The sequence below is a fragment of the Candoia aspera genome, chromosome 13 (assembly GCF_035149785.1).
Source record: "Candoia aspera isolate rCanAsp1 chromosome 13, rCanAsp1.hap2, whole genome shotgun sequence".
Classification (NCBI taxonomy): domain Eukaryota; kingdom Metazoa; phylum Chordata; class Lepidosauria; order Squamata; family Boidae; genus Candoia; species Candoia aspera.
Genome location: NC_086165.1, coordinates 6,940,966 through 6,965,507, shown reverse-complemented (window position 1 = coordinate 6,965,507; position 24,542 = coordinate 6,940,966). Strand labels below are relative to the sequence as shown.

At 45.9% G+C, this 24,542-nt stretch overlaps 1 protein-coding gene across 1 annotated transcript in view; it reads left to right on the top strand.

Annotated features, from left to right (window-relative positions):
* ALPK3 (alpha kinase 3) overlaps window positions 1-24,318 on the top strand; it is a 39,888-nt gene extending 15,570 nt beyond the window's left edge. Inside the window, exons 4-15 of the mRNA XM_063314355.1 lie at window positions 2,644-2,761; window positions 4,038-5,460; window positions 11,413-11,872; window positions 12,023-13,204; window positions 14,334-14,481; window positions 15,028-15,155; window positions 15,882-15,917; window positions 16,444-16,718; window positions 18,556-18,644; window positions 19,983-20,203; window positions 20,495-20,543; window positions 21,576-24,318. Coding sequence (XP_063170425.1) covers window positions 2,644-2,761; window positions 4,038-5,460; window positions 11,413-11,872; window positions 12,023-13,204; window positions 14,334-14,481; window positions 15,028-15,155; window positions 15,882-15,917; window positions 16,444-16,718; window positions 18,556-18,644; window positions 19,983-20,203; window positions 20,495-20,543; window positions 21,576-21,918 — 4,472 coding nt within the window. The 3' untranslated portion in view covers window positions 21,919-24,318. The remainder of the gene's footprint in view (window positions 1-2,643; window positions 2,762-4,037; window positions 5,461-11,412; window positions 11,873-12,022; window positions 13,205-14,333; window positions 14,482-15,027; window positions 15,156-15,881; window positions 15,918-16,443; window positions 16,719-18,555; window positions 18,645-19,982; window positions 20,204-20,494; window positions 20,544-21,575) is intronic.
* Window positions 24,319-24,542: the final 224 nt, after the last annotated feature.

The window sequence follows — 24,542 nt, the reverse complement described above, 5'->3', positions numbered from 1 at the left end:
GGTGGGGCCTCTGGAGCGGGACTTGCCAGAGAGTTGATCTTCCTCCTTGCCCCAGGATTAGCTTGTGAAGCTTTAATATGATTGAGTGAAGACCTAAACTCAAGCCCAACACCCTTTCTGCTGTAAAATCTGGCCCTTAGCTGGTCTCTGCTTTTTCACTCTCAGAGCCCCTGTGAGTCTTGCCTTCAAAAAGACGAGAAGCAAGTAGATTCATGCTGTAGTTCTGCATATGGGACATAGTTTGTGGGGAACTGGGAAAAAATATCCCTGCAAGTTCACAAGAAAAAGTTGGGTTTTGTTTGCAAGTATGTCATTTTGCATTTATGTCACTCTGAGCAGGAGGTGGTCTCAAAGCTGGCTGGGGAATTCTGGGAGTTGGAGTCCACACATCTCAAAGCTGCCAAGGTTGAGAAACACTGCTGTCAACAGTCACACAGCAGCTTATTTTTCAGCCAATCCAGAGACGGCTTCAAGCCTCAGATTATGTTTCCCAACCACCACTTGACTTCCCTTGATGCCCAATATTTGCCTCCATTCTTTTTGTCAGAGCACCACCATCAGCCAGGAAGGTCCCATAGGAGCAGACTTGACATGTTATGGGGAATATTAAGATGATATTTTTTGGGCTCAGGAGGGTTGAGCATTCTCATGAACATCTGAATACCTCCTGGGGCCAGTCCAAGCTCACCCCCTGGCCTTTAAAGGCTCTTGTGTGGCCCTTGGAGATCTCCAAAAGTTGTTACCAAATTGGGATTTTTCATGTCATAGGAGCAGAAAAAGATTAGGTGATTGGAGAGTAAGTCTATTAATTGCATTTTAATTTTAATGATGTGTCTATGCAAATGAGATCACCGGTATTTCATGACTTGGCCCCACCCACTGCTTTGGGAAGGGGAGTGGAGGGTCTGGCTGGAAGAAGTTCCACACTTCTGTTCTTGCAAAAGTCCTGGCTGCAGGCTCTTAGGGTTGCCTTCTCTTTCCATCCAAGGCTTCAGTTGGTGGAAGCTAAATTATAATGGGAGGTGGATACCTTTAATTTGCTTGGGGAGGACAGTTCTTGAGACAGACAATCCCTCCCTTGAGCTTGGCCCTCTACGCATATAGCACAGATCCTCACGAGGACCCCTTTTGGCTCAGGGGCAAGTAGTCATGCTGGTGGTATGATATCATTGTACTGAAAAGGCACCTGTTGACCAAAGGCACTTAGAGGACACAAGGAGGCTATGATGCAACCCTTGTTGCTTTGGCCCAATGGAAACATAGGGTTCAGTTTACAGGCTGTGACGTATGGTTCTCCATGGAGAGACTGGCCTTCAACCAAGTGTCTGTTTTTTAACCTCGGGCTTAAATCCACCAAAGCAGTCTCACTTCCTAGAATGGTGGGGATGTTCTCATCTCCTGTCTATGTTGAATGTGACAAGGAAAAATCACCTGATTCCACTGCTCTACAAGTTGTTTTTTCCCAAGTGATGCGAAATTGGCAGCTTGTCTTCCTGGTTCAAGTTAAGGACAATACCTTTCATAAGTCATTGTAGTGAATTGTTGCATCAGGCAGGCCTCCTGTGGTTGTGTTCACACAAGAGGCTTAACCCCGGTGCTGAACTAACACGCACTGAGACCTAAACTAACCAAAATGCATTATACAGATTCCCAATTTTGGCAATAATTTTGCCAAAAATTAAAAATGTGTTCAAACTTCCTATCCTCTTTATCATCAGTTGCCCTAATTGTTGATACTAATTAATTGCAATTTTGTGTTTTTACTGTTTTTTAAAAGTTATTTTTCTAGTTTATTGAAATTACTGTATTTATAATGTTTGTGTAAACCACTCTGACATTTTTTAATGAAAAGAGATACAGAAATATTGTACGTATATAAAAACAAACAAGTAGGTGATGTTAGTGAAACAGAACTTGACTTTTGTTGATAAGCCTGGTTTTGGAGCCTGCCTGCCTGCCTGCCTGCCTGCCTTCCATCCAGATCACAGCTCGCCATCTCTTGATTTCACTCAGTTTTAGAAAATACTTTCAGTGTGATCAAGCTGTACTTTGGACACCAGGTACAGGTCAGCATTCCTCACTATAGCTAAGGAGAATATTCTTCTCTCTATCCTTGACTTTGCTTCTGACTTCTTCTTGTTTTGTCTCTTCTCTGCTAAACTGAAAGCAATGAAGTCAACAAAGATATAGATGTTTGGCATCCACCCATGACATTTCTCCATATGGTTTCAGAGCAGCCTACCTCAGTGTACTCCTGATGTGTTGAAACTGCAACTCCCAGAATTCCTAGCCAGCAATTCTGGGAATGGACAATCTCAATACGTATGAAAACCTATATATGGAAGCCATCATATTGGAGAAGGTTGTTCAACAGTTTCTTGCTAATATTCTCAGCGTGCCTAGAATTGGACCTCCCTTTCAGTGGCTAAACAGGAAGTATCTGTTTTCAATATTCCTTGTTTCCCTCACCCCAAATTGGTTTCCGGTGTGGCCGTAGCAATCAGTACAGAATAGGGCAACTTGTATAAGGTGGTATCACAGGCAAAAGACTGGTGTTTCCATTTTTATTTTGGAATGAGATCTGTTTCTCAAGAGTGAGTGCCCCTTGATGCTGCTTCTGCTAATGTTTAATGTCCTAATCAGGGTACCCACAGCCAGAGGTGACCTGGTACAAAGATGATGAACAAATGGATCGATACTGTGGCTTGCCAAAATATGAGATTCTCCGACATGGGAACCGACACACTCTGAAGTTGTACAAGTAAGGAAAGACGAGAGTGCCTCTCTCTTGGGTGATACCTATTTAGCAGCTGTTGCTTGCGGGAGTAGAGGAAAAGCCCATGTATTGTTCAGTTAAACCCAGAATGATATCTTCCATACACCATCTGTCCAGGCCTCTACCATTTCCTAAACACAAGGTCAAATGCTGTTACAAACAAGCAGATGATTCCAGTTATTCTAAGAAAGACTGCCTTGCAATCCATGGGGATTTAGCAGCATAATTTCTTGTCTCCTGGCCAGGTTGGACTGGTGCCCTGGAAGGCCAAAATCATCTTTGTCCCATTCGCATACAAAGCAGGGGAGGTCATTTCACTGATACTTTTGTAAGGAACGTGGGTGAGAAAGAAGGGACATTTGGTGGCAGTTAGGACAGTTCTGGCAACAGCATTATCGATAAATCAAAGAATACAAAAACTCTGCTGGATTTGACCCAAAGGTCCATGTCTCCAAGAGGTCCATGTGCAGGTTTGCCCCCAAGTTGCTGAAAGCAGCCAGTATAGCTGGGCAGTCCCCAGCCCCTGCTGCATGAACATTACAGTCAGTGCTGATGCACCACAAGTCGTGCCAATGGCAAGGTTTATGTCAGGAGAAGATGGAGAACATCGTTTGAACATCTGATTAGATAAATACGAAATTAGATGGCTTCAGGTAGGGGATGGAGATGAGAGGAAGGCTGTTTCATGAAAATGAATCCTTGGAAAATAGTACTGAGTCTTCCAGCTGTACTTTGAGGGTTTGTGGATGAACCCTTAGAAAGCATTTAAGATGTCATGGCTCTGACCATTGTAGCTGGAGGAAATATGAGAGCTGGTTGACCTATGTGCAGTTGTCCTCCATGTACTGGACTTCATTCAGCTCTCACCATGCCACTCAGTATGGATGTTGGGAGTAGTAGTCCAGTGCATGATAAGGTTACCTATGTTGTGGAGCCCAGTATAGTAATTCAGGACCTTGGACAAGCTACTCTGTTTCCACCTGAGTCCATCCACTTGAAATTCCTGAGATAATATGACTGACTTCCCTTATGGCAGCTTGTCACAACCTAGTGGTCTAGAGATATGTGGAACTTTGCTCACACTATTCCCTATCAAGTTCCAGAATCCTCCAGCTATGGCCATCCCGACTGGGAGATTCTGGGAACTGAACCCCAATATAGCTGGAGAACATCAAGACAAGGGAGGCTGTTCATTACTCAGAGCAAACTCAACTCTCTCTCTTCAGAGGTCCCTCACAGTGATGTTTCTCTTTGCTCACAGGTGTCAGGAGGAGGATGCAGCCATTTACCAGGCTTCAGCGAGAAACAACAAAGGCATTGTGTCCTGTTCTGGTGTTTTGGAAGTTGGGACCATGACAGAGTACAAAATTCACCAACGGTGGTTTGCCAAGCTCAGGAGGAACGCCGAAGCCAAGCTGTGTGAGATTGAGCAGAACAGGAAGCGAGGGAAGGAGAATGTGGAAATGGAACAGCTGAGACGAGTGAGTCCAGACAGATTCCAGAGGAAGCGACGGTTGACGGGGGATGTAGGGATGCGTTCGGGCACCTCTCTCTGGGACGAGGAGGAAGTGGCCAAGGTGCGGATCCCAGATGGGAAGGCCTGCTTTGGTGAAGACGAGAATGCAAAGAACAGAGAGACCTCTCTGACTGCCTCCACCCTGTTCCCAAACAACTTCATAACAGGATGTCTGGAAACAGAAGTGGCCACCACCAATGGAGATGCCTCTCTTGAAAGTGGGGAAGAAAATGGGGAAAGAAATGACGACGGCTTTCTTCAGTATATTTATGAGACGGTGGAAATGGTGACCAAGGAATATTCAGCGAAGAAGAAGAAGGAAGAGGAAGGTAGTACAGCTCCACCAAAAGCAAACCAGGATGTTTCCCAACAAGAGGATGGCATGCAACAGAGGAGAAATACCTCCGTGCAGAAGGATGCTATGCCTGTTGGGTCGTCCCAGAAAGTAGCCTCTCCTACAGTCAACGGAAGGCCAGTGGAAGCCAGACCCCAGGAAAAGTCCAAGTCCCTGCTGCCTTCCTCCCCTTCCAAAGCAGATATGCATTTTTCGCTGAAAGATATATATTATGATGTTGGAGCAGAGCCTAAAGCTGAGAAGAAGGTGCCAGAAAGTAAGGTAAGGTCTATGGAGAAGGCCCTTCCCACAGGAAACCTTTCCAACGTGGAGAATGCTCTTCCAGCAACTGTTCAAGCTTTGAAAAGGGCTAAGCCAGAAGAAGTAAGAAAGGAAACACAGGCTAGGCAGAAGGCTAAGGGTGTTGAGACAAAGCATAGCAAAATGGCAGCCACTGGAACAGACAGGGAATTGAACACCCAGCGATTCCAGCATCCCAGCCAGGCTGCGAAACCCACAACAGAGGTCCAGATGGGACATAGGGTGGGATGTCCAAGCAGCAGTACCATGGAAAGTGATTTTCTTCAGCCAGGCCAAGCTGGGCCAACAAGACTTGGGAGTCCACCTCCCTTTGCAGAGAAGAATGAAGGGGAAGTCCTTCTCATCCGTGAAACCAACTTGCTGGACTCTCCCCTCCCTGAAGCTGAGCCAGACCTGCAGTTCCAAGAGGCTGGGCATGTGGATTTGCCCCTGCCTTTGCAGGAAGCAAGGAAGCGGGCCTTTCCGCCCGTAGCCTCGGAGGAGAAATTGTTGCCTGGTCCAGAGCCTTCTGAGGTACTGTAAGTTCTATTTTTTTTTTTGGGTGAGGCTGACCTCATGCAAAATGTTTCCCAATCAGCTCAACAGCAACTGCCGACGTTCTGCCAGCTATTTATAGCAGGGACATGCAGGAGCTGGCAGATCAGGAGAAGATGAGGGTGGTCGTTTTCAAGGCCGGGGCTGATCCCTGGCTTTAAAACACCAGAAGGAGCAGCTGGTTTCCTTTTGCCTTTGGCAGCTGGCAACCAGATGGGTCAGATACCTCCATACAGTGAGGGCCAAGCCCAGCTTGGGTTTGTATATGGGCCAGCGGGGAGTCCGTACTTGAAGCTGTCCAGGGCTCCTACTCACCCGGCGCTTTCACAGTGCTGGCCATCCTGGCCACAGCTGTCTCCGACACTCACCGGCCTGGTTCACCCAGCATCTATTTCCATCACTTTGATGCACGTTTTCCATACGATTCTGCAGTAGGAAAGGAGGGTGTGTGCGCACAGGTGCATTTCTCATTTGATGGTATTTCCTAACGCGGGGCTTCACGCTGCGGGGGTTCATGCTCCTGACTGTCTAGGCATCTCAAGCCGCCTGCCAAGGCGTGGGGTGTGCGTAGGTGGGCTGTCTCGCGTTTCTAGAAGCTGCAGGATGGCCTTGCTGGGGAACTCCAGGGCTCCACAGGGGGTTTGGCAGACCTCTGGAATGTGAACAGATGCTGTTTGTCCTGAGTCAGATAATTGGCCCATCTAGACCAGTTTCATCTGTTCCAGGGCTGGGCAGATCTGCGGCTTTGGGATGTACTTTGTTTTCGGTTCCAGAGCTGAGTGCCCAAACATCTTTAGACCAAGAAAAGGAGAGGTGACAAGTAATTAAAACCCTTCCCCACAGAGAAGTGAGTAATTAAGGATCAGTTCCCTAAGGCCACCACCAACTAAAGAAGAAGCGATCAAAGAGCGAGTGGTAACCGAGGGGAAGCTTCTAATTAAAATGGTAGGGGATCTTTGCTCTGAATAAATGTCCTAGAATGATTTTGGCCATGGGGCTAGTTGTTGTTGAATAAGGCGCTGTAACAGAGTATCATTCGTATATTATCATTATCATTATTGTTATCATTATCATTATCATTGTTATATTTTTATATAACAACTAACCACACTATTAACAGGAAACATTAATTAATTTTAACGCTGATGATACTGAGATGGAGTCAGATTATCATGCTTGTCCTGGGCCCACTCATGCTTTTTAATGTAGTCTTCCACATGCCATTTCAAAGCCAAATTGTGGCCCCTGATCCCCAAAATATGGCAGGGCCCCCAAGTAGGTAATTAAGATAGTAAGCTTTTTTTCCCCTTCCTTTCCTTCCTTTTTTCTTATTCTCTATCTTCTCTTTTTCTTATTTTTCCTTTAATTTTTCAAACACTTTTATTGTATTCCAAAATTCTAGTAAAAGATTGGTAACTAATCTAGTAAAGATGCAGCCCTCCTCTGACACAGGAAATGTATGCTTTGGGATACTGGTATGCGAGCAGACTCAACAGAGCTTCTGCCCCTTTTGAGGGAACGTCCAGTTGACTTCCTTCCTCTTATCGGCCTCTTAGAGCAGCTTTCAGCACCCGGGTGTGTTCTGGTGATTGGACTGCAGTCTCTGTGGAATTTGTCTGGCACGCCACCATTTTAGGAGATGCAAAAGAGCTTCAGCCTTTGATGCAGACATGAAGCTAAGAATGGGAACAGGCGTAACCATGGAAGCCTTCGTGGGGGAGTTAATTCCAGGCTTAGGAGGGCTCGGGACCACCGATCATGGGGAAGCTCTGAACGCCCAACGGGTTTGGGATCCTTCAGCTGTGAAACTGTACAAGCGAGCAACAGATATCCACAGATGCAGGGTATAGAATGAAGCCCTACTGCACCCAGCACTCTTTAAAGGCCTGTTCCATGCTGTTAAATGTTTGCAAGGAAATAAGGCTGGCCGTTGCTTGTTCAAAGGTGAAAATGAACCACAAGCAACAGGCAGGTTTAGAGCCATGGGAAAAACAGATGAAGGGCCCAAAGGCGTTTCAATGACATTTCTTTCCATTCATAAAAGAGCAAGGGAAAACAAGCTATATGGCATTGGCCCAGAAGGATGGCAGGTCTTACTCTAAAGAATTTATCTTTGGAGCTGAGAATGCAAAAATGGAAAGGATTTGTGGGTGGGTGGTCTGAACTTAGCTTCTTCAAAGGGGGTGCTCTTAGATTCTGGAGCAATTCTCCTTCAAATATGACAGTTTGCATCAAGTGTAATGCGACTACACATTCCCAACTTCCTAGATGGCTTTTGCCTTTCACTGCCTCTCTGGCCTTCTGCGTCCTTTCCGTTCAATCTTTTGGGGACTTGGTTCTCTTTATGGCGCCCTTTCCAGCGGTGTCCCAAGCTGCGACTTTTGCCCCCTGGGGTTGTACTTAATTGATAGAGCGCTTGCTTTGGCTGCAGGAAGTTTCAGCATCTGCAGCTGAAGAGGATGAGGCCACTGGTGCTGAGAAAGGAGCCAACCTGGGAACCTGAAGGGTTGCCATCAGTGGAGGCAACCCTGGGGTGGGTAGACAAAATTGTTTGACCTGGTGCAAGGCAGCATCTGAGGCTCTTCTCCTCTTTGGTTTGGAGCAGCTTTCCAAATTGTCCTCGAGACATGCTGGACTTCAAGTCCCATAATCTCCAGAGGCCAGAGATTAGGACCATTTAAGTTCACCATTTCTAGGAGATGTGAAGCTGAGAAAGACAGCTTGGTGTTCTTCCTGTGTAGATCAAGTCCCCACCAGATGAGTGGTGTTTGTCCACCTCATTCCTGATTGAAAACCCCAACCAAGGTGTAGCAAGGGTTCCACTGTATGCTAGGCTTCCAACTAAAGACTGTTGTGGGTGTGAATCCTTCTTGCAGAGCCACAACTGGGAGCCATCTCTACTTACCCCTATTTCCATCAGAAGAGACTTTAGCAGATTTGAAACAAGATCCATTTCAGTGAAGGTTCTTTATGCCCAATGACATCACAACAGATGGAATGTCAAAACTCTCTCTTCTTGCGATCCCTGATGGAGTTCTTCCTGCTCCAAGTGACCTGGTGTCTGCATTCACACAACATAGTTAGGCTAAAACGGAACTGGGTAGTTTGTGATATGGTGTGCTGTGGGAACTGAACCATTGCTTTCCCAGGTTGTGTGAACTAATTAAGCCATATTGTGGTTTTATTTGGGCATAGCATGTTATGGTTTAGGGCTTAGCATAGTGTGTGCAGCCAGCCAGTATGCAGCAACACAGGCAACTTCAACCATGTTCAACAAGGCAGAGGAGCAGCTGTTTGCCCAGAGTTTTGCAGGTACCTGATTCTGTTATGACTGTAGCAGTTTTCAAAAAGGATTTATGCCCATCTGTAGAGCAGGGTTTCCCAGCCAGCATTCCGTGGCACCCTCGGGTTCCGTGGGAGGTAGCTAGGGGTTCTCTGGGAGATCACAATTTATTTAAAAAATTATTTCAAATTTGGGCAATTCCCTTTGAAGAAGTAAGTTTCATTCTTTATTCTTCATTTAAGAACACTGTTAATGTATATATACAGACCTACCCATGAAACAAATATAATAATTTTGTACCTTCTGGCCTATATTAGAGCCTGAATGTTCAGGGGTCCCCGAGGCCTGAAAAATATTTCAAGGGTTCTTCCAGGGTCAAAAGGTTGAGAAAGGTTGCTGTAGAGGTTTGGAACGGTATACAGTAATTGAAAAGAATCAGCAGGCCCTTGTCCAACCTTCTTTTCTAGAGAAGGACCCACTGTTCTCTCTCTGTCGCCTTATTATTTTCACACCTTGTCCATCAAGTCTACATCAGATGTGCCTATAGCAAAATAACTTTGCAGTGAAACCAGGCACAAGAAAGAATAAGGGTGAGGAATTATGGGTAAGATGCCACAAACCGTTCTATTTTACATCAGTTGTTATTTCTCTCTCATTGTTTAAGTTTAACAGCTGAGGCTTCTTTGATATGTGTGTGTGTGTTTATGTGTGTGTGTGTGTGTGTGTATACAGTATATATAATTTTTATTGAGAATTTTTTACAAAATTTAAAAACTACATAGACATAAAAAATTAGAAAAAAGAGAAAGACATGAAAAGATAAAAGAAAAAGACATGAAAAGATAAAAGAAAAAGTAAAAAGCAGTAAGTGAAGAAAAAAGAAAGAAAAAGAAAAATATCTAAAGAAATGACTTCCCATCTCCTTTACAGCAGTTACAAACATTATAATTACCATTTCCGCCCTCCCAAATTATGTCATGGTTTTTAATCAGCAAATCTCGAGATGATCATTTTTGTCCATTTACAGCAAAAAGTCCGTAAAGGGTTTCCAGTCTTTTATAAAAGTAGTTCTTGTTCCTTTCTTAATCAATCAAGTCAATTTAGCCATTTTTAACGGATGAGTCTTTCAACACAGAACAAAGGGCTGCCGTGACGGGGACAGTCCTAGTTATATTAAACTTTGTGGGGCTCATTTCTGAGTAGAAGCATAAAGGATTGCACGAGCAACATGTGTGTAAAGAAATATGCTGCAGCCAGAGATGCCCCAAAGTTATTGGATGCCTTTCATTTGAAGAGAGCAGGGTTCTGTATTAATGGAGAAATTGCCGAGGAGGTGGAATGTTACACATTTTGGCAAGTCCCCAACTGATTCAGTTGTCAAATAACATTGCTGATTTGTGAGGATGTTCCAACCTAGCACAGAAGCTCTCAGCAGCTAAAGTGCAATTGTCAGTTACTTAGGTTGCAATGATCTCTTACCTTTAATGGGGATTTGCACAACCCCGGTTAAAGGCTTGGCAGCTTTATTCATGCAATCAGCTGAGCTTAGTTTTAACCTGCCTTAGTTCTTCTGGGGCATAGCAGGTTGGGCAAACCCAGCCGGTTAATTAATTTACCATTCGATATACTGTACTGCACAAACCAGAAAAAGGATTACAGGTAGTCCTCGATTAACAACCACAATTGGGACCGGAATTTCGGTTGCTAAGTGAAGTGGTCACTAAGTGAATCTGACCCGATTTTATGACCTTTTTTGTGGCAGTTGTTAAGCAAATCACTGTGGGCACTAAGTGAACCATATGGTTGTTAAACGAATCATGTGGTTCCCCATTGATTTTGCTTGCCAGAAGCTGGCTGGGAAGGTTGAAATGGATCATGTGATGCTGTGACTGACATAAATGTGAACTGAACTTGGGGACACTGCAGTGGTCATAAGTGTGAGAACCGGTCATAAATTTGAGAACCGGTCATAAGTAGGTTTTTTCAACACTGTTGTAAGTCCAAACCATCACAAAATGAATGGTTGTTAAGTGAGGACCACCTGTAATCCAGTCCCCTGTGTGTGAGTGTGCTGTGTGTAAGCCAAGCCTTTGTGTGGGCTACTGAGCCATGGGCTCAAAACGGGCTAAGATGTAGTGGGTTGCTTGTTCTTGGTCTGTACACCAGGGTTGTCAGCAAGGTTAATCTGGGTTCTTAGAACCAAATATGACACAGAAAAGAGTTATTAAGGGGCTTTGGGAAAAGTAGACTTCCCCCTGCTGAAATTGGGGAGGGAAAATGTAATCTTCTGTTTCTGATGTTGAATGCAATTTCCTCTGCTCCTCATACGTGAATATATCAAAATCCAAATTATTTCTGAGGTTGGCTTTCCCCCAAGTACAAGTAACATCTACGAATTAAATGAAAAATGCACAGCGTGTCAAAGAACAGTTGGGGAGAAGGGAAAGGCATTTTTTGAGAAAGATAAAAGCAAAACTGAAGAGTCTGCTATGATTCTCAATCCAGAGAGTTCTCAAAAGGGAAGAGTGGGTTGGAGAGGGGAAACAAGTTTGCAAATGCAAGTTTTTCAGATGCAGAATTTAAAGTGAGAGGAGGATTTGCCGGTCATGATTGACAGTTTTGAAATAACGACTGTGTATTCTTTGCAGGCATCAGAAGAGTCACAGCCAAGCTTGTCTGTTGCCTGTGATTTGCAGTCTCCAAATTCCAGGCTTTGGGAGGAAGCAAAAGAGGAAACCACTTGCTTTTCAACAAGGAAAAATATCCCTGGAGATTTAGGAATAAAATGGTCAGAGAAGAAATCTGGTCCTAGCCCAGAAATCCAAGACTCAAGTACGGGGATGCTACACCCGGAAAATCACCAGCCAGCAATTTTCCAGAATCATCCAGTGACTTCTCAGAATCTCTCAGCCATTTCTTCTGGTGTCCCAAATGGGATGGAGAATCTGCTTCAGAAGGAAGACGTGGGAAAGTATTCTCCAAGTCAGGGACAGGATGAAATCCAAAGTAGACTAGTTCCTGATCATGAGAGTAAAAAGCCAATTACTCCTGCATTACCAGCCCAGGAAGCCCATTTTAAGGGTAGACCCATGGATGAGTTGGACCAAGCTGCTCCTTGGACTGAAGGCATGAGAGAAGAAAAGCAAGAAGACACTGTTCAGTTATTGAGAGACAATACACCCAACCCCATTGTTTCAGAGGGTCCTCCTCCAGTTCCAATGGTGATGATACCTCCTGTGCTTCATGATTCCCAAGAACCAGCTCTGCTTTCTCCAGTTAAAGAAGACTTTGCTGAGAGAAACCAATCTGTAGCTCATTTGCTGAAAGATGTTAAGAGGAAAACAGAAACTTGGCAACCAGCTAGGATGGTGGCTTCAGAACCAGACCAGCAAGTCACCAGCACTGTTACGAAAGAGATCTGCATGCAGAAAGAATTTCTGGTTCCTCCAAGAAGTAAAAAAGATAAGCAGGGGTCTATAACTTACACCAAGAAGACAGAGGTTAGAGATAAAGGAAAGGAAAAAATAGGTTCTGATGTTCATTTAATAGAGAATTCTCCTCATCCTGAGGCTGTAGTGGAGGAGAATCAAGCAATGGAGAAAGCGCAGAACACAAACCTTGTTTCTTCTTTGAAGAATTATTTGCTTTTGCTCTTAAAGATGGCCACTGAGTCAGACAAAAGCGAAGTCAGCCCAAAGCAAGAAGCCAAGATTGTGGAGGAGAAGACTCCATTAAGTGCTATTCCTAAACATCTGCCAGATGTGGGCATTGCAGGATTAACTCCCAGAACCTCAAGGAAGATCTTTGAACAGGTTGAGACCAATCAGCTTTTCCACAGTGCTGAGAACTTGCCACTGACTCCCAAGACTTCTCGGAAACTCACAGGAATGATCAACCAAGAACTGCTTGCTTGCCAAAAGAGCCCCAGCACTGAGCCAGAGGTACCTCCCTTGCCCTGTGTTCCTTCCATCGTGGTAGGGAGCATTGCAGGTGAACCAGCAGGTCTCCCCCATCTTCCCTCTTCTGAGGTTGCCAGTGAGACCGCAGCGGCTCTGCCAAGTGCCACACCCCAAGAGCTGGCATCTGGGGCCCGTCGTAAGATCTATCTACCCAAAACCAAACCAGCCGATGAGATGGAAGGAGTGGCCCTCGAGGGTCAGACATGGGCCAAAAGGGACAGTCCCAGTGTGTCTCCACAGCAGGGCCGTAGGAGCCAGACTCTCTTGCAGACTCCAGCCCCGGGTTCTCCTCCTGTGGAGAAGCGCTCTCCAACCATTGCCAGGAAGATGGCAACTCTGGAAGTTCCCAAGATGTATCAGGAGCTGGCAGAAGAAAGCAAGAAAGAGGATGACAGCTCCCCATTGGCTCCAGAGAGCGTAGAAGAAAGTGTGACTGAAGGCCCAGTGGGAGAATCGAGGAAAACAAATGATCCATTTAAAGGTAGGTGTGAATACCTCTTCCTAGGAGAGTCAGGGACACCTTGAATTTGAGAATACCTTCCCTTTTGGGGGATGTAGGTAGAGGGAGGCTGAGCAGGAAAGGGAGAAATCTTGGAGCAGATCTGCCTGTTAAGTTATTTTTAAGTATGTATTTCTTGCTTGCTTCCATTGTATCCAGTCCCTAGCCACTGCTTCCCACCCTGAATAGTAGGTTCTTACAGAGTGTCTTATTAATTGCATTTCTCAAAAGGGAAAAATGGATAAAGGTTACAGAGTCTTGGCAACTGAATACATTTACTTTAGCCCCCACTGATCACTGAATTAGTTAGGGCAAGAGATTCCTTGATCTTCTTGCCAACTGTCAGCTAACGCAGTGGGGAGGTGGTTACCCATTTTCCTGATAAATGTACAGGTGTTCTGAATTTGCAATATTTTGGAAACCACCATTCTCTTTCTCAGGTCTTTTATACATCTGTATCTTGCCTTTTCTCTGGGAATTCAATGGGATGTCTCTGGGGGTGGGTCTCCCTCATGTTTGTTTCAATCTTAAGGGGGTGGGAGTTAGGTTGGGCTGAGAGGAAATGAAGGCTCTGCACTGGAGTTAGGGCCTGAACTGTGGTTTCCCAGATTCCAGACAACCCTGACTCACCTCCACTTGTCTTAGCCAGGAGGAATGGATATTGGAGAAACAGCATTCCAGGTACATAGTTGCACCAGTAGCAGCAATGACAGGGAGCAAACCAGAATGCTTTGAGAGGCTGGATCACTTTTCTTGAATTCTGGGGGTCTCACTGAAAAGCAGGGTAGATCATCTTTTGAAAGCATGTCTTGGACAGCTGCATACCAAAGTAAGACACAAAGGAGGCTTGACAAAATGGCTGCCGTTGTTGATGCAGCTAGTGGCAAAACATGCATTTACTGGAAGGTGTTAATCCAGGAGGGTCCTTCAGAATTGTGGACTGAACGTCTCAACCTATGGAAAACCTCTCTACTGTCAATACAGTTCTTGCCTTCTAGAATCCAAAATGTTCTTTTCTGAGCCAAGCAGGCTGAGGACTTGCAGCTGTTTAATCCCAACTTCATATCTGGGGATCAGGAATTGACTGCTCCTTTTTGTCATCTTTTCTTAGCGCCACAAGTAGTCCGCAAGATCCGAGCAGAACAGTTCTCTGATGCTTCTGGGAACTTAAAGCTATGGTGTCAGTTCTTCAATATCTTGAGTGACTCCAAGCTAATCTGGTACAAGGATGAGGTACCCATAGCAGATGTCAAAAGAAGGTTAGTCTTGTGCAAATTGCTCAGTAAGCAACAGTAGAAGTGTGATGGTCTGAAAAAGGGTGCCTCTATCTTGCATAATTTTTGCCCTTTGTTGCTTTTCCTGCCATGCCCAAGACTCCTACCTTCAGTCCTTCCCCAACCAGGTATATTCTAGATGGAGTGGATTCTATCTCCACTCTAGAAGATGTTCTAAAGAACATCTCCTTTACATCCTGAGAAACTAGGGAGGGTCTCTTCTGATCCTCTTGCCCCTCCCACTATCCAGCTGTGGGCTAAGCTGTCTCTTATCTGACCATTCCCTTGGCAGTGTCTCTTCACCCTGTCTCCCAAGGTCTTTCCCACATGCCATTACATACCCCTTGCCTCACACAGCCTGGTGAGAAGCTAGTGGAAACATCCTGGTGGATGTGTTCCGTGGTATCTTACCATGACCTTCATAAATTGGAGTAGGCCCAGCTTAATTTCTTTATTTTTTTAGTGGTGATGGTTTGAAAGCATCTGGATAGTCATTCCTGCAGTGTGTGCTCTACATCTCATCTCTTCCAGCTCTGGAGATGAAGGACAGGCAGCCCTGGCTATTGTGCAGATGTCCCTGAAGGATTGCGGGGTCTATCAGTGTACCATCCAGAATGAATATGGGACTGACAGTACTGATTTCCTGCTGAGCCCTGAAGGTGAGACTTGGTTGCTCAGTAGGTAGACACTCCTCTGCTAGGTCTGTGCAGCAGAAGGGATAACACCTCTCATGGCCAGAATGCTAGACTTCCATCTGACCTGACTTAGTCTTGCTAGGCATGATAATGGCCTAAGGACTTCCAGATTTGTAGGCTTCAACTCCCAGAATCCCCCAACCAATATGGGCATTATTAAGAATTCTGGGAACTGAACTCCACAATTTCTGAAGGATGTCCTGTTGGGAAAAGCTACATTATACCATTGGTCCATTGGTCCCCTCTCCCTTCATGCCTCAGTGCTTTTGCTGCTGCTCAGTAATATCCAACTATTCCATGGGAAGCCTGTTGTACACAGAAGTTATGAAAATAGAATGCCCAGAGGAAAGTTGCGTGTGCACAACTGGGAGGTCCCCACAAGGCAAGGAACTGCAACAGAAGTACAGAGAACTGTTGTTGAACATAGAGGGAGCCAGGAGACACAGTCTATTGCAGAGCAGCTCCCTTTTGAGGTTGTAACAGATGTAAAGAGAGACTGGTGGGAAAGAAGCTTTCTAGAGAAATGGGTCAAAGAGGAAGGTAGGTTTGTATCTTCCAAACGAGCAAGTCCAGGAGTGGAGTTTGGCTCCAACTCTGTGAAGATCTCTTTGCCCCTGTCCAATCTTCTTCTAAGTAAGGGAGGCATCTTGCCATAATACACTTCTTTCCCTGTCTTGTTCTTTTTCTTAGTGCTGTCCGGATTTATCTCCAAAGAAGAAATAGAAGGTAAAGTGCAACCAGGAAAAGGTATGGTGAGTCAATGCCCCTGGAGGTAACGTGACCCCACCACGCATGTGAGCCCCCCATGCTCCTCACCATGGGTGGCATTCCAGTTGAAGGGAAGAGAGATTGCTGAGATGAACTTACTTTTCGTGCTAAGGCCAGAGATCCAAGAAAGGAAGATAATTTACTCATGGACGTTTTGAGCAAAATTCTGTGCCTTCCTCCTATTTCACTGGTTGTCCACACACTGGCCAAGACTGGTTTTTGGCTCACTGCGATACGTGAATCCACCTGCTGTGTTTTGCAGACAGTGTTGTTTATGGATTAGGAATCATGTATGAAACAGGCCTGTATGGGGTGTCCAACGAATCATGGTTGAATCAAACCATGCATGATTTCTTCCCTACCTCAGCTGTTGCTGCAGCAAGAGACATGGCCCCAGATCACTACCTGTCTGTTTCTCCTCTTCCTGTATCCACTGCTAGGAATTCATGTCTTAAAGTTAAGGCGCTTCTTCTGTTCTTTTCAGCTGGAGAGGAGATTGAAATGACCCCCATGGTATTTGCCAAAGGCCTAGCTGACTCCGGCTTTTGGGGGGATAAGCTGTTTGGCCGGATCATGGTGGAGGACCTGGAGGCAGGACGAGGATTTCTGCGCAAGGCCTGCCGTGCCCGTGCCATTTATGGCCTTGAGCCGGTGTTTGAGTCTGGGCACACTGGCATTATTAAGGTCCACAACTTCATTGCGTTTGGTGGACGCAGTGAGAACACGCTGGTGGAGAGGAACTATGATATCACCATTCAGGTAGGTAGAAAGAGGCCTGGTGCACCTTGTCCTCAGTTCTGTAGTCAGGCAGGTCTTTGGTGAGCTGAAGCTCTCAAGATCAGTCCTCAAGAATTAGAAAAGGCCCTCATCCAAGAGCAGGAAGTTTATTTATTTATTTATTTATTTAATCCATCAAATTTATATGGCTGCCCATCTCATGAAAAAGTAACTCTGGGTGGCGTCCAATAGGACTATAAAAGAATTAACATTTAAAAAATACAGTCAGGAAATCAGAAGACGCTTAATCCTTGGGAGAAGAGCAATGACAAATCTCGATAAAATAGTTAAGAGCAGCGACATCACACTGACAACAAAGGTCCGCATAGTTAAAGCAATGGTGTTCCCTGTAGTAAGATATGGCTGCAAGAGCTGGACCATAAGGAAGGGTGAGCGAAGGAAGATAGATGCTTTTGAACTGTGGTGTTGGAGGAAAATTCTGAGAGTGCCTTGGACTGCAAGAAGATCAAACCAGTCCATCCTCCAGGAAATAAAGCCAGACTGCTCACTTGAGGGAATGATATTAAAGGCAAAACTGAAGTACTTTGGCCACATAATGAGAAGACAGGACACCCTGGAGAAGATGCTGATGCTAGGGAAAGTGGAAGGCAAAAGGAAGAGGGGCCGACCAATGGCAAGGTGGATGGATGACATTCTAGAGGTGATGGACTCGTCCCTGGGGGAGCTGGGGGTGTTGACGACCAACAGGAAGCTCTGGCGTGGACTGGTCCATGAAGTTACGAAGAGTCGGAAGCGACTGAACGAATAAACAACAACAACATTAAAAAAATTATTATTAAAAACAATTAATGCTTCCCAAGAAAGGATGGATGTCATGAATGTAGATAGTTAAATCTCACAAGATTTCAGGATGTTTGCCTGTGATCTCAGGAAATTCCCATCCCATATTTAAACAATAAGTTTGAATGTTAAACGCTTTTTGAAATGAAACTTGATTTTTGTGCCCTGTACAAAATCCCAAAATAGGACCCAACACCTCATAAATTTCCCAAGTTCTGCCTGAGACCTTGGAAAGTAGACCTTGATCAGAGCAGACCCTGAGGAGTCTGTTCAGAAGAAGACATTTCCTTTCCCTGTTCCGTGGTGGGCTTTTTCTTTCGGGACAATCGTAGGTGTCAGAGGAGGAAGGGAATAAGAGGCAAATGACAAAATGTGTGTCATGACATTGCAATGCAAACCACACGACTTCTGTAGTTGCATCAGACATTTTGATTCAAGTATAATGGGCAAGAGGTTGCATTGTGACATTGCAATGCATGTTTCATCCTTTCAGGTCACTGTGGTTTGTACTAGATGGCTATGCTGACCAATCTGTCTTCACCATTTTTCTCCCCTACCCATGGGTGGCCAGGAGAAAATCTGAACATATTGCTGCAGAGTGGGTTTTTAATTAGGTTGGGGGCTGCAAACCAATGGTCTGCTTCATTTCCAAGGCATTGCCTGCTTCTCCTTAGTGTGGTCCTTTCCATGATGGGTAGTGATGAAGTTGAACATTATGGGTAACCACGGGCACGCCAGGCTGATGTTGCTAAGGCTACTGTAGCCTTTGTGTCTCTTGCTGACTGTATTCACACTCCATACTCCCCTGGTTGCGACGTTATCCCATTTTCCCATTTGCACATTACACTGAATCCCCAGCTAACTCCAGGTTGCTGCCACCTCATCCATTGAGCTGCCAAAACCTAACCAAGATTAAAACAAGCCAAGCTCCCCACAGCACTGACTGTATGGGGAGGTGAGAGACAAGTTGTGCTGTCTGCTTAGAAGATGTCAAGAAGATCTGTCTGTCTACTTGCAGGAGTGTAAAATCCAGAATTCAAGTCGGGAATACTGCAAGATCTTTGCTGCAGAGGCCCGAGCCCTCTCTGACTTTGGGTCCATACCTGAGTAAGTTGTATCTTCCCACGGTGATGAACTGCCTGTTTAAATCTTCATAGGTTTATGTGAAAAGCAGCTTTATCTAGGCTGACCATACATCCCGTTTTGAATGGGACAGTTCCATTTTTTTCACATTTCCAGACCGTCCCATCATTTTAACATAAATGTTCATTTTGTCCCGTTTTCTTTAAAACCTTACTTAAAAATTTGAAAGTTCCTGCGAACTTGTCAGAATGCAGTCTGACTCTGAAGGAGGGGGAGCTTAGCAGAAATGGCAGGAAAAAAGCTGCAGAGCTCAACCCGGCGGGAAACCTAAAAAGAAAAAAACAGGATCAGCTGATAGGTGGTGATCAAAGGGCTAGCCGATTGGCTCCTGCCTTGAAATGGCGGGAAGAAAAGAACGTAAAAGCACGGTCAGAGGAGAAATGGCTTGTTGGGGACAACCGTTTGCTAGACTCTCCAGCCCAGCCTTGCCTCTCGCAAATGAAGGAATCTGAAGATTCCCAGCCCGAGAAAACAGGAGAAGTTCCTGCCTGCCGATCCAGCCTGTCGCCCAGCCCTGCCCCGTTTTGCCATCCCAATGTCCTGTTTTTGTCTCAAGGCAATATGGTCAGCCTAGCTTTATCCCACCCAGCAGGCTTTAATTGTGTGAGACTGCAGTTCCAGATTCTTGCTGGTAGCTCAAGAGGATGAGATTGGAGCCCAACAATGCTGGGGGATGCTTGCTTGGGTGGTGGTGGTATACGGGGACTCAGCAACACTGACATATTCTATCTGGGTCTTGAGTCCACTTGTCCAGTTGTGTTGGAGCTGGAGAGCATGTGTTAGAGAGGCAGTCTTAGTTACCCGTGTTGGAGCAGTGAGGTGGCCCAGATGCCATCAGTGGTCCTTCTGTGATCGTTCACTGCACGCATGCCCCCCCCGTTTATTCCATTCCTGTCTTTCAGTGGAGTCAGTCGGCTTTGTTGCTCAGGAGCAGGAGGATGGGAAGGGTGCTAACCATTCTCTATGCTGTGGTCCCTGGTTCACCCATTGGAAAGACCAGGCAGTAGCAACCAAGGGAAGGAACAGCAAGGCCAAAAGGTTTTGGGGGGAGCGGTTTCATGAATGACCCCATTTCTGCAGTGTAGAAGAGGAAGAACATCTCTACTGTGGTCAAAGTCCAGTATTTTTTGCAGTACAGGCCTCAGCTCTGTCCAGCAGGACTTATTCCTAGGGCTAGTTCTTAAACGTTCAAAAACTCTTGGCTGGTATCACAACTCCTATTTTAATTGGGAGAGAATGGCCACATCAGAAGTGTCTCCAAGCCACTGAAGCTGCCCTATTTTCCTTTTTTCTTTGGCACAGGATAATCCCACTTTACCTAATCTACCGCCCAGCCAACAATATTCCTTATGCCACCATGGAGGAAGACTTGCCAGGCTTGTTCCAGTGCTATTGTGGACGAGAAGGTGATGGCAGTGGCCTGGCTCCACCCAACCCCTCGGAGATTGGGCAGAAATGCTGTGCTTTCCAGCACTGGCTTTACCAGTGGACAAATGGCAATATCTTGGTGACAGACTTGGAAGGTGAGTCTCCTATGCAGGCAGCCAGATACACCCTCTGACAGGTAGGGGAAGGCCTTGCAGGAAGCTTCTCTAGGTCATACCATCATAATCTGGTGTCCTCCAGTTACTGCTGAGGAACACTGGGAGTTGTAGTTCAGCGATATTGGGAGGACATAGATTTCCACCCCTCTGCTGTAGATGAATTGCTTGAGGCTAGCTTCAGCGTGGTGTTCCGAGAGCCAGCACGATGTGGTTGCTGAACAGAAGGCGTGGTGGACCTACCTCATGACTTCATCAGAGCTTCTTTTGCAGGTGTTGGATGGAAGGTCACCAATGTGAAGATTGCTACCAAAACCAAGGGGTAAGTGACTACTTGGCTAGAAGCAAATGTCTTGAAGCTTTCAATGCAGGCTGGATAGCTGGATTCAACCAGAGTGAGCCAAAATTAGGGCTGCATCCAAACTACAGATCGTCCTTGCTTAACGACAATTGGGACCGGAATTTTGGTTGCTAAGCGAAGTCATCATTAAGCAAATCTGACCTGATTTTACCACCTTTTTTGCGGCAGTATTTAGTGAGTCCCTATGGGTGTAAAGCAAACCACGTGGTCATTAAGCAAATCATGCAGTTCCCCATTGATTTTGCTTGCCAGAAGCTGGCTGGGAAGGTAACAAAAGGTGATCACATGACCCTGGGATGCTGTGACGGTCATAAATGCAAACTGGTTGCCAAGCAGCCAAATTGTGATCACATGACCAAGGGGATGCTGTGATGGTCGTAAGTGTGAGGACCGGTCGTAAGTCATTTTTTCCAGCACCGTCATAAGTCCGAACCATCACTAAGCATATGGTTAAGTGAGGACTACCCGCACTCTTTGGCCCAAGAAGGAATCTGCCAATGTCACTAGCAGCTTCCATCTTCCTGCCAAATAAACAGCTTTGGCACCTCTTTACTTGACTCCCAGGGTATCTCAGGGCGTAACCCTTAATTGCCACGGTTTGCTTCTAGGCTGAAACTATGGCAGATGCATCCTTACCTCTTGCTGTATCAGATTTCAGTGCAGCTCATTCTTCTAGAACTGGGAGTCCATGGAACCTTTGTCCACAGTTGTTTAGCAAAAGACAGAGATTGGCTAGCTCCACGGTAAATTCTTGTACAATCCAGAGCAGGGAATCCTGATGTGAAGTAGGGGTTTCAACCATGGCGAGTCACTCACAGGCCACGTGTGGCAGGCCTGCAGTCCAGTTGCATCCATTGCAATCATTTTCTATGCTGCCTGCTATCACAGAGGCTGCCTCTCAGTTGCCAGCTAAGCCATTAATAGAAACAAGACTGGGGGGAAGCATCAGTGAATGGTCGTTTATCCTGGGGAGTAACCTTCTCTCTCTGCCAGGTACCAAGGCCTGAAGGAGAGCTGCTGCCCCAACCTCCTCAATCTCTTTGTTGCCTCCCATCAATGCAACCATTACTGTGAGCTACTTGCTCTGAAGAGCCTTGAGGTTCCTCAACCTCCGCCGAGAAGCAAGGGCTCTCGGAGCCCCAACATGGGCAGAAAATCGTCGTCAGCTCAGTCCAGCCCTCAGCTCCAGAAGAAAGGCCTCTCAAGCCCCCAGGCTTCCAGGAAAGGTTCTGTGAGCCCCAAGAATGCCCGGAAATGCCCAGAACATGTGGCAGAGTCCCAGCTGATGGCATGGCCCAAAGGAGGAGACAATGACAAGGCTGGACAGCTGCAGTGATGGACAGTGGGGGCCATCAGCCATACACATTGTGTGTGCCTGGGGAAGGGGACGGGGTTGCCTAGTCCTCCTGTGGCTCCCCCCGCCTTTCCATGTGTGAGATCTGTGTGTGGTGTTTGAGGGGAAGAGCCATGCTGTGCCCATCTGAACATGGCTCTCGGGGCAGGTTTGGAACCCCCCAGGAATGACTGTGTGAATGCAACAGTTTGGTCACTACCGGCCCTGCATAGAGTGGTCTCTGTGTCCACAGTCCCATCACACGAGGCAGGAGCCTGGCCTCCTGCTTAGGTGCCTGTGTGATTCTGCTTCTCCTCTGTGCTTGGGCCATGTTTTTCATCCTGAGCCTGTCCTGTGGCTCCCGATAAGTTGAAGTCCAAGATGGGGGCTGGACTCCAGGTGGCCAAGTGGACCTGTGCTCTGCTGGGCTGTAATGCAGGACTCATGCCCTTGACTGCAGCACGTCCTCTGCCAAGGCCTGTGGCTCTCTGCTTTTCCCGTGGTGGTGTGGGCCACAACCCCAGGGAGACTCTTGAGAATTAACTTTTGCCTAATCCTCTCTTCCCATCCACACCCCAAAGAGTGCATAGGAGAAGAGAGCTGACTTCTCCCTTCTCCTTTGGAGGGAGGTGCTGCTTCCTTGACGGGACTCCATGTGACATGGGTGTGGTGGTGTCTTCCTGCATCTGTGTTTGGGGACAATGAAGCTGTCAAGTGTGTCATGGCTAAACTGAAAGGACATATGGTCAGTCAGGTGGGGTTGTTGAGATTAACAGGAGATTAAACCCTTCTTGCTCTGCCTTTCCTGTTCCATTCAGTGATGCCATGTACCACATGGTGGTGATGGAGCACATATTTTGCACACAGAAAGCTCTGGTTTCGGTTGATGTCGATCTCCAGTTAAAAGATCAAAGAGCAGGAGCTGGGAAACGTTGCTATTAGAGACTCTGGGACATGTTGCTAATTATTCAAAGCAGTTTTGTATGTTTCTTATCTGTTAATGACCACAGAGAGGCTGCATTCACATACCGTGTGTCACCTGGCTACTGAATTAATCTGTTTTCTGGGTTCACATTGTACATTGACCCATAAGTTAACCAAAGAAGCTGGCTTTACAAACCAAGCTCCCCCAAAAAGAGAAAACCAGACCTGGGTTAACAGTAACCAAGCTCAGTGTGTATGAATGCAGTTACTAAGTTTGCAGCTGACAAGTGTATTGTATGAACATAGCTATCGTGTGTTGCGTCTGTTGAGTCTTCCTCATCCTAACATCTTCTAGATGTGTTGGGATTAGCCAGAATCAAAATGCCTGGGAATTCTGGAAGTACAAGTCTGTCACATCTAGAGGGTACAGGGTTAGGGAAGACCTTTTAGATAGAAATACCTCTCCCTTGAACAGTGTCCTCTTGCCTCACTTTCTATATTTTGCTTTTTTCCAAATTTCTCCTTAGGTGGTAAATGCAGGCTCCATAGCAGCTGCCTGCAACCAGCAAGACTTTAAGCACTGCCTGTTGTCAGATAACACTGGCCCATAGCTATTCTTTTCTCCAGGGCTTGATTGAATTACTCTTAGGATGGAAATGTCATTGAGACAGGAGACCCTGGAACAGCCTACAGAACGTAGGTGCCCCACCAGCTATTCTTTCACCAAAGACTACTGTATAACCTACCACATTGTGGAGATCTCCACTTGTGAATAAATATCGTTGTCCTCCATTCATCATAATCTTAGACAGAGAACACATCAGGAACCAAACAAGAACCCTGTTGTGATGCAGCAGCAGGGCAAGGTGAGCCAAATCAGTGTGTGGTGGTTTGCCATGCTAAAAGGTTTTCATTACGTGTATTTCAATTAGAAAACAATCCATTACAAATATTGCTGCTTGATACTAATGCTTGAGTTGCAGAAGCCAAGGAATGGGGCTAGGTTCCAGTTGTGGACTCTCCCCATGGGTGGGTCATGCAACAAACCATGTAGAACCTCATTTGATGTACCGGAGCTTCTGCTGAAGCTGTGATATTGGTGCGATAGGGCCAAATCTTGTCTTCAAGGCTCCTTCACGTGCAGGAATCATTCTGCAGGCCCTCCTATATGACAATGGGTTAGAAGAATAGGGGATTCTTGGGAGAAATTGGGACTGAATGGGTTGTGTAATGCTGGACTCAAAGAAAAAAAATGAACCTGATTCTGGGGTTCAAGAGTTGCTGAATAAAGTGAAACAGAATGTAACTTGTCCATGGAAGCAGCTGAGATCTTCTCTGAATTTCTGTACTGTATGCACATTTGTCTTCAGAAATGTGGTGGATTTCCAGGACTTTGGTAATCCTAGGCTTGAGAACATACTTCCTTGGAAAATATGAATGAGAACATTGGTTTATTTCAAAACGAGTAATTTTGCCATCTGCAATTTTGAGTTTTTTACTACTTGGGAAGGAACACCAAGGTTAGTGGGGTTTTCTCTCAGGCACATTGGGTGTAAATGGGGATTATGAGTAGACACCCATGCGGTCACATCAGTAACTGAAGGGCAAACAGAAATGAATGCAAAGAGATCAAAGGAAGGCTAAATAAACTGTTCTGGCTAATCCAACTGTAAAGGGAATTTTGCCCAGACCATTTCTGCCAG